At 41.8% G+C, this 10242-nt stretch overlaps 1 protein-coding gene across 1 annotated transcript; it reads left to right on the top strand.

Moving 5' to 3' along the window:
- The first annotated feature begins 8197 nt into the window (after window positions 1-8197).
- Window positions 8198-9289, top strand: LOC141641207 (uncharacterized). The gene is made up of 2 exons (XM_074449878.1): window positions 8198-8314; window positions 8465-9289. Exons 1-2 carry the CDS (start codon window positions 8198-8200, stop codon window positions 9287-9289), a joined length of 942 nt encoding a protein of 313 aa, XP_074305979.1.
- The last annotated feature ends 953 nt before the right edge of the window (window positions 9290-10242 follow it).

Raw genomic sequence — 10242 nt, 5'->3', positions numbered from 1 at the left:
TGGCAGGCACTCGATCGAGAAGAAGATGCATGCGATCGAGTGAAATCAGCAGCAAAGTAGTTCGATCGAGTAATAGAGTACTCGATCGAGCCATCCACAATAGACTCCTGCAAAGACGCAATAAACAGCCCACGAAACTAACGAAACAAGATTAACTGATCTAGTCTATGGTTTAAAAACCAATTATTACACACACAGCTAAAATGTTCGAAAAGCAACTAAAAATTAAAACTCCAGGTTGCCTCCCGGTCAGCGCTAGTTTCAGACAGGTCCCAGCTCGACCCTTTTTTCTTCATCGAGCCTCTCTAATTTAGCTTGGTCAAAACAGCTCAAAGCACGCAGCAACCGATCAAATAGCTGCGCATGTGCTACACAAAACTGCAAGTAGCACCATAGTACAATAGTATCATAGGAAAATAACATGTTTAATCGTTTAAGTCTAACAAATTTCCTATGGTGAAAATTTAGTAACTTTTTCGTCCATCCGGGAAAGGGTCGAGCACCGGAAGAAAAAATAGGAGTCATATGAGATAACGTATTTGTAATACCAACAATAATGAAATTATCGTTAACTACCTCAGTCTAGTTACTCTCAACGTCGGAATCATTGATTAAAGAATGTATTACCTCTTCCGTGCCAGGAGCAATCACCGACTCAGCTGTCTTCTCATTCCCTTCCTCTGTGGGTTCTATCCCGTAAATCGCAGCCTCCAAGGCATCCAGCTCGGCTTTGAAAATGGGGGATTCACCATAACCATTGTCTTCATCCATATCGTCATCCAAAGCAGACCAAAGTGACATATCGTTGCTCTCCATGGCCAAAGTACTCGATCGAGCAAAGATAGAACTCGATCGAGAGGTTTCCTCCTGAATATTACTCGATCGAACACATGAAACTGCTCGATCGAGATCCTTCTCATAATAGCTGTTCGATCGAGTAGTATTTGCTGTTCAATCGAACTCTTCCTCAGGCATATCACACGATCGAATGCTATAATCAGTTTGATCGAGCATTTGTTGCTGTACAGTGCAGAAATCCTCGTAGCTTGCTTCATTTTCAGATAGATAATCGCATTCCAAGTCATACAAATCATCAGCGTCGATAGGCAACTCAGTTCCTTCATGGGTAAGACCACTCTCTGCGTGCCTAAGGGTCGTCTCAGCGGCTAACTGAGCTATTTGAGACTCAAGCTCATCGATTTGAGCGTACGTATATCTATCATACTCCTTCATTTTAAATGCAAGTGTCTTGATCAAGGATTTCAGTTTCGCAATCTCTTCTTTCTGTCTATCAGGAGGAGGAGGTTGTTGTTGCGGTGGCCAAATGAATGGGGACTTTTGATAGCCCCGTTGATAAAGCGGATGTGGCGGCACAATTGCAAAAGGTTGACTGGCTTGTCTACGCTGCTTAAACGCGCAAACTTCATCGTTCCCTGTCAAACAAACAGTGGCATTGTGCCCAGCAGCACCACATCTCTTACAGTAAACCACCTGCTGCGCTATAGAATGGAACATAGGTGGAGGTAAAAGGTACTCAAGCCTTCCCTTTGACGATCTTTTACCTAGAACTATCTAGGTAGGACCTATAGGTCCTATCAAAACAACACTAGAGAAAAAGATGAGAACTGCCTCAAGGAATAAATCCCTTAAGGCTAAAGACAAACAAAAAGAAACAAGTAAATAAAATAGTTGCCTCCCCGCCAACCGCGCCAAAATTTGATACCGTCGTTTCAGTATCAAAAATAAATACCTAAGTACTACAAACAGAAGTCAGCGGTAAGTAGGATCGATCTCCACAGGGAGGCGGTCACTATCTACTTGTCAATTTGATCTGTCTACGGTCACAATTTGGGGGTTTGAATTGTTTGAACTAAACTAAATGAGATTAAAGCGAGAGAAAAGAATAAGAAGGATTAATAATAAAGAGAGAAAAACTAGGATTGTCAGGTTATCAGTGAATGTCATTTAATTGTAGCTAAGGTCACAGATCGGTCGCATGTGTCAGTCTAAGGGGCAACGAATATCTCCTTCCGGTCTCAATTCGCCCAAAAACACTATTAGCTTAGCTTCCGCCCTCACTAAAGCATCCTATTGTTCACTGCAGGTCTCACCCCTTCCAAGCTTCCGGTCTAGGTCAAGGCTTACCAAGGTTGATTGAGCTAAATGCATCGATTCAAGTAGCTGATTACAGTTAATAGCAGTGATTAACAACACAGACATAACGACAGCGAAAGATCCATAACCTAATTAGCAATTAACAACAATCAATTGACTCCCCTAAACCCTAGCAGGATATTTAGCTAGACATAAATAAGAAAAGAGTAAGAACAAGGGATAGAAGAATAATAAGCATTAAATAAAGAGAGTAAGGGAAAGAGAAAGTTACAGAATAAGATCCAGAAAATAGAGAAAAAAACAATGTTCCATTGAGAAAGGGAGAAAAGTAACGTATATTGTGATGTCCCCTAAAACTCATGTCTGCTTTCCTATTTATAGAAAAGAAAATTATTAAACCTAGAAAACGAAATTAAACTAAAGAAGCCCAAGCCCATTAGATAATTACTCGATCGAGCCATTTGAAACTGCTCGATCGAACAGAATCCAGCAAAAACCACTCGATTGAGTAAATAAACCACTCGATCGAGGAACCATTAAAAATCCCATCTCGATCGAGCACATAAAGTATTCGATCGAGTCTTCTCATCATCCAAAAGTGCTCGATCGACTAATAAAGCCTTCGATCGAATGATTTTGGCTCAGCCAGCTCATTATGTTGTTAGTTTCAGCCTTGACTTGGTGATTTAGCTTCCGAAATGACTTCACGCATCCCGTAACAGCAGTATTTTCGCTCCAAATCCACTCATCCTCCAAATGAATGCAAAACAGACGATAAAAGGCTTGATTCCACCACTTTTAGGTCCATTCCTGCAAATAAAGCAAAACAAACCAAAGTAGAATATTCGGGGCATTTCGTAGCATAAAACTACGAGGATAACATACAAATACGTGCATAAGAGGCTTAAAAAGACTATATAAAATGCACTTATCACCTCTCTTCCTCCTCTATGGACTGCATGGTAGGAGCCTCAGCCAATGCCGCGCACATCCCGCTGATCTTTCCCCGCCAGGTAGCATAAGCAACAATGTTGGTGACAAGAGAGATCAACTCACCAATCTTCTCATCAGAGCGCTTGAGGGTGTCCGAAAAAGTATTGCACACCTCTTGAGTGCATACTAGCAGGTATGCTTCCTCCTTCAACTTCTTCTTGGCTCTAGCTAGCTCAGCTTTCAACTCCGCCACACGTCCCCTTAGGTCAAGGCATTGCTGCTCCAAGACGGGAATGGTCCTAGTAAGCTCCTGATTCTTGGCACTGGTAGCCAAGCTAGTGGTCTAAACCACGTTGATCATCTTACTATTATAGAGGGCTGGTTGAAAGCCTATTGGGAAAAGGAGGAATTAGCAAACTCAGCAAGAAAGATTCAAAAACAGGGAAGACAACAAAAGAAGAGTATATACCATAAATGCATTATGCACATCATTTTCAGCCATCTCGTCGGGGCAAAACTCAATAAAAGCCTCCACCAGTGAGGAAAATAGGATTTGGTTAATCTCTGGCCAGTATGGCACCCGATCTATATTCCTAAAACCATCAGGAAAGTGGGTTATGATACCGCCACTAGCAGCAGCGGCAAGGCTTGCTAGAGGAGTAGGAGGATGACGGGATAGAGGGCTGACCTCCAGAGGCTCGGACGGACAGTACCGGAATGCGTAGGGGGAGACTGAAAGGAAGTGGCAGGGGCAATTCTCTTGGAAGCAGAGGGCACATCTGGACTCTCGGCGGCTCTCTTCCTCTTAGCACTCTGAAGAATAGCCTCCAAAGGATCAACTTTGGCACCTGCAATCAGCAAGACATCAGGCGTCAGAGGTGTCAAATAAAACAGTTAACACGTCAGTATAAGGTGACATACCAGAAGACATGCTGTGAGCTGATTGTTGGGGGTTGGAAGAAGATGAAGGCGAGAAGCCAGGTAACATATCAGGGAACTTCCTGTCGGGGAGGGAGATACAACACAACTTGTTGCGGGCAGATGTCGGTCCCCCAGACGAGTAAGGTTGCGGGGGCTTGCACATAAAAAAAAGTAAGCCGGCGAGCATTGGAAAGACAAGAACAGGCGCCAGGAGAGCTACTTACTCGAGGTTATGGCCCAGTCTTCAAAAATATAATCGGCAGGTGACTGAATGGAGGCCTTCCTCAGGTAGAATAATTCCTCAAACCATTTTTCGTCCCTCGACTTCGACACATGCCTAAAAGGAGTCTCGCCATGGCCGCGGAAGGAAAATTGGCCCCTCCCCAGAGACCGGATCTCATACATATGAGCCAACTCACCAAGCCAGATGGTGCTGCTCGTATTCTGGCTAGCCGATAATGAATAGAGGAGAACCCTCCAAATATTGGCAGAAATTTGGGCCATGGCAAACTTGTTGGTTCGGAAGAAGTCTTGCATAAGTTTCGGGAAGGGGAATCGAAGAACGTATCTGAAGGGGTAAAGATAAAGGTAAAACCATCCCGGGTGGATGGCATCCGTCTTTTGGCCGGGCTAAGGGATGGCAATATCAACCCCATCGCCGAGCGCCAGCATTTCTTTGATTACGGGGATGTCGACGGTGGTCAGGGAAGAGTTGCAGTCATGAGGATGAACAAAGAGATTACGGGACGAAAAGGTAGGGTCTGGGTTTAGGTCGGCCGGAGTAGAGGTTGAGGCGGCATGGCGAGTTTTACCCATAATTGAAGAAGGAGAGAAAGGAGGATTAAAGAAACAAAGGAGTACCCGGTGAGGCAAAGCTGCGGTGGAAATGACGGAAGTCCGGCGAGAAAGCAAGAAGAAGAGGAAGGTTTTGAGGGAGAGTGAGGGTTTTAAATTTTGGAGTTAATAGGGGAAGTAGGTGGAGTAGTTGGAGTTATAAAGAGAGGGGGATAAATAGGGTCCGGAAAATGAGGAGGAGAAGTAGGGGCAATGTTGAGTGTTTGGGAAGCTGTGCAAAGACGGCGCGGGTTTTGAAAATTGATAATTCCTTATTTGACGTCCCAAGGCGTGTCTCAGAAGGAATTATGGGTAAGCTGTTTGGGCCAAATTCTGCATATTGGCCTAGTGGAAAATAAGTCGATCAAAACTCACTTAATGAATTGGGCCGAGTAACTTAGTAATCATGAAGGGCCCGTGAACAAAAGAAGCCAGGGAGATCTCAGGTAGATTTTAGGGAGATCAGGGAGAATAGAATATAAGGCAGCGGATTATGGAAAGAAGCATGGTATGACCAAGATTTCTTGCCGTACAAGGAATAGGACTCGGCTAGGGTTTACACCCTATAAATAGCCAAGAAGACGAAAAAGGAAGATTATTTAAGAACCATCCTCTGAATGCCTTACATTGTGCTAGCTACATTAACACGCCATCTCTCTTGTACTCCTCCTCATATTGAAAGCTAGTGCAATCATTGGAAGGGTACCGTCCATTCCCGCGATCGTTTCCCACATTGGGTTTTCCGCGTCACCAAATCTCTTGTGTCAATCTTTATTTACATCTTTAATTTTCATATTTAGCATTAACATAGACAATACAATCAACATACAACGAAAAAGACCGCATTGACCTTACTTAACCTAATTCGGTAGAAAAATACCAAAACAACAGCGAGCAACTTGCAGCATGAGATCTATGCCAGGTAATAACCCTAGTAATTAAATCATAATTGACCAGACTCCTCGTGCAGGACTCTTAAATCAACAGGTAGTAGGATGGCATCCAGGATCCGCGATGGCAGCAACTCCCCTGACCACACACTATTAAAGCCCAACGGCCACCTGGTCAGGGGGCAATGTTAAGTAGCACAGCAATTCAAGCACAATCCCTATGTTGGTTACAATAGCAGTAAGGATCATCAGTACTTGGAGCTCAGAGACATGATCAGCAAGATCCTAGGAATGCGTGCTCCCCTAGAAAAAGCAACCCCTGACAGCTACGCACAGTCCGTGGATGCAATCACACTAGTCACCGTGCCAAATGGATTCAACGCCCCTAAAATGACACTCTATGACGGCATATTGGATCCCTTTGATCACATCAGACAGTTCAAGTAGACGCTGATGGTAATAACGGCATCAGGGTCCCTGAAATAAGGTTTTATGTGTAAAGGGTTTCGGTTAACACTATTTGGAGCAGCCTTGTAGTGGTTCGTCAGTCTGCCAAACAGATCTATAGGTACCTTCACCGACCTGGTAAACGTGTTCACACAACAGTTTGCCAACTGCCGATAGCCTGAAAAGTAAACCAGTGACCTATAAAGAGTGGTCCAAGGGTTCAGGGAAACCACAAGAGACTTCGTCACCAGATTCACCAAGGAGAAGGTGGCAATATGGGGACGTGATACACCAACAATAGTGGAATCATTCCGTCAGGGACTACACCATGACTCAGATATTTATAAAGATCTAACCAGGTACCCCTGCCGCACATTTTAAAATGTGCAAGAAAAGGCAACATAAAAAATCATGCTAGAGGAGGATGCAAAATCCAAGAGAAGTATACTAAGCATATAGAGGCCGGGTAAGAAAGCTTTAGCATAAAAGAAGTAGGAAAGATCTAAGATCTAAGCCCTATAGCAGGGCACTAACCAGATTTTAAGGGGATTAGAAGGATGATCCAAAGATGCATCCCAAGTTGAGTGAGTACGGATTCACAACTTGACTAACAGGATTACTCCAATCGTTAAAATAACTTGGAGATAAGTTAAAGTGGCCTAGGCCACCAGCAAAGGGGCAGTCATGGAGAAAGGACAGCAAGAAGAAATGTGAATTCCAAGATGACATTGGGCATAAAATAAAATATTGCATCACTTTACGAAGGTAGATAAATCACCAGTATAATTTGGGTAATCTGAACTACCATTTACCTAGTGGGGGGTAGGCATGGTAAGGTTAGCTCTACTACCCATACTCTGCCCTCCACACCTCTTATTTGCTCGAGAACAATAAACAAGATAACAGGTGGATCAGATCTGAATAGCTTGACATATTCAGCTACAAAAAGACATGCCACTGTGGTAAAAAAGGACAGGTTAGAATCCTCCTGCAGGGTTACTAATAGTGATCTGCCGGTTGTCACCTTTGACGAGGTAGATGTCCATGACAACCACGAGCACTATGACGCTCCGATCATAACATTTTCCACAGGAAACTGTAGAGTGAGGAAGATTCTAGTAGATACAGGGAGTTCGATCATGAAAGATATGCAGAATCAAGCTATCCCACTGGTGTTTTAGGTAGCAACCCACCATGGGAATTACTGTCGAGGTTCATTCAGAAATTGTGTGGGGGGGGTTACAAATTTGATAAACTGTCGTTTTTACCCAATGGAGTTTTCCTGGTTAGATTTCCCACCAAAGAATGTCAAAATATGGTGTTCCAACAGGGCTTTCCAATGTTTGATAATAAGCCTGTTGTTGTCAAACCTTGGACGAAAAATTATAGCTTGTTGAAGGAAAGAGTGAAACATGTACCCATTTGGCTTCGCCTTTGTGGACTACCGCTTAAGTTTTGGACTAAATCTAGTCTTGAAAAAATCTCTGCTTTCCTTGGTGAGTTTGTTAAAAGGGATGCTGCCACTGAAGATAAGACTTTTTTGGGATATGCTAGACTACTTGTGGAGGTTGAAATTGGACAAGATTTCTCTGAGAAACTGTATTACAAAGATGAAAAAGGAGGTGAAGTGAGTATTCTGGTAGAAAATGAATGGAGACCTATAGTGTGTGGTAGCTGTAGAAGTATTGGACACACCACAAAAATGTGTAAGAAAAATACTGTGACAGTGCCTACTGGTAAATCAGTCATTGGGATTCCTGTTAAACAGGTTTGGAGGCCTAAAGCTGGTGCACCTAAACCTGTACAGCCTACTCCACATCATGTGTCTCCTCTGATTCCTGTTACTCCTGAGGTTCCTTTTGGTGGTCCAACAATTCATGATTCCCCACTGATAACTCTTGAGGTTCCTGTAATTCAACAACTTAATAGACAAGAACATTCAACTTTAAGAACTGACACTTCTCCAGCTAAATCTTATAAGGAAGCTCTTTCTTATACTACAAAAGGGAAGGGCAAAATAAATGGGAGATAGGAGGAACCACCTGGACATGATAGTAATGGATAATATAGAAGGATGGAATGTTAGGGGAATAAATGGAATTAATAAGCAGATGGATGTGAAAAAATTCTTGCATCAGAATAACATTGGTCTTTATGGGTTAGTTGAAAAAAAGGTGAAGACTCACGATTTTTCTAATATTCTTAATAATATAGGCTCTCATTGGATGGGTATTAGTAATAATCAATATCATTATGGGGGGAGAGTTTAGATAATCTGGCTTCCACAGTTTTTTGATATTACTACTCTGTATATTTCTGCTCAGCTTGACGTGTTCATCTTTTCTGTTGTTTATGGTTTTAATGATGATGATGGAGAAAGATCTAAGTTGTGGAATGATCTAAAGTTTATCAAGGAATCTTTTCCTGGTCCTTTGGGAATTTGTGGAGATTTCAACAATGTGCTCAATTTTAATGAAAGAATAGGAAGGGAAGTGAATTGGACTGACATTGCTGACTTTAGGGAACGTGTTCAGTACTGTGGTGTAACTGATATTAAGGGGCAAGGTGCTTTCTATACATGGAATAATAAGCATGAAGCAAGCAGTAGGTTATTTTCAAGAATTGATAGATTCCTTGTCAATTCAGATTGGATGGACTTATATCCTCATGCTTTTGCTCATTTTCTCCGTGAAGGATTGTTTGACCATAATCCATGTGTGTGCTATAGAAGAGTTATCAGGAATCAAACAAAGGGGCATTTCAGATACCATAATATGTGGAGTTTGGATCCTTGGTTCAAGGAGATTGTTCAAAGTTCATCGAAGGAAACTGTCTATGTCACACCTATGTTCAAACTAACCTCTAAACTTAGGAATTTCAAGAAACCCCTAAAGGAATTGAATAGGAACAAATTCTCAGACATTGAGAAGGTTGTGGGTGTTGCTAAATCTTTATTAGAGGACATTCAAATACAAATGAATGCTCATCCTACTGATCTTGATATTATTGATGCAGAGTGTGAAGCTTCAGATTCTTATAAATATCTGTTAAAAATTCAACACAACTTTCTAAGTCAAAAAGCAAAGACTGACTGGATAAGACATGGAGATGAGAATACCATATTCTTTCATAACCATATAAGAGCTTGACAAATTCACAACAGAGTTATGAGCATTAAGGGGGCTGATGGTGTCATATATCATAATCCTCAAGATATTAAAATGGCATACCTTGATTATTAAAAGCAACTGCTGGGCACCTCTCACATAACCTCCCCTATTCATTTTCCCACTGTGAGAACTGACAAGTTGATTTCTGCTCATCACAAGAGTATATTATTATCTTTTGTCTCTGCTGCTGAGATTAAAGGAGCTTTCTTCTCTACTCCTTCTACCAAATCTCTAGGACTTGATGGCTATTCCAACCAATTTTTCAAGGATTCCTGGGATATTGTAGGAGATGAGATCATCAATTCTATCCAAGACTATTTTTACCCTGGGAAACTCCTTAAACAGGTGAACAATACCACTATCACTTTTATCCCTAAGGTTGCTAATCCTGCTAGTGTGCTTGAATTTAGACCTATAGCTTGCTACAATATGATCTATAAATGCATTGCTAAAGTTTTGTGCAATAGGTTAAGTAAGGTTTTACCTGATATTGTTAATGAGAGCCAAGGTGGATTTGGGAAAGGGAGAAACACAGTTGAAAATGTTCTAATATGTCAAGATATTGTTAGATTGTGCAATAGGAAAGCTGCTTCCCCAAGGTGCTTGATTAAAAATGATTTGAGGAAAGCTTATAATTCAGTTGAATGGACCTTCTTAGAGCAAATGTTAGATGCATTGGGATTATGGAATTTATTGGACTGATTATGGAATTTGTGCAAACTCCTTCATATACTTTATCTGTAAATAGGAGTTTTTTTTGGTTTCTTTCAAGGGAAGAGAGGATTAAGACGAGGTGACCCACTGTCCCCTCTCCTATTTACCCTTACTATGGAATACTTATCTATAATTTTGGGGGTAATAGCTCAACAAGAAGACTTCAAACTCCACCCAATGTGTGGTCATCTAAAATGAAACCATCTCCTCTTTGCTGA

Source organism: Silene latifolia, chromosome 2, assembly GCF_048544455.1.
Source record: "Silene latifolia isolate original U9 population chromosome 2, ASM4854445v1, whole genome shotgun sequence".
Taxonomy (NCBI): Eukaryota; Viridiplantae; Streptophyta; class Magnoliopsida; order Caryophyllales; family Caryophyllaceae; genus Silene; species Silene latifolia.
Note: the sequence above shows the minus strand (reverse complement) of the source record. Positions and strands in the feature narration are given on the sequence as shown.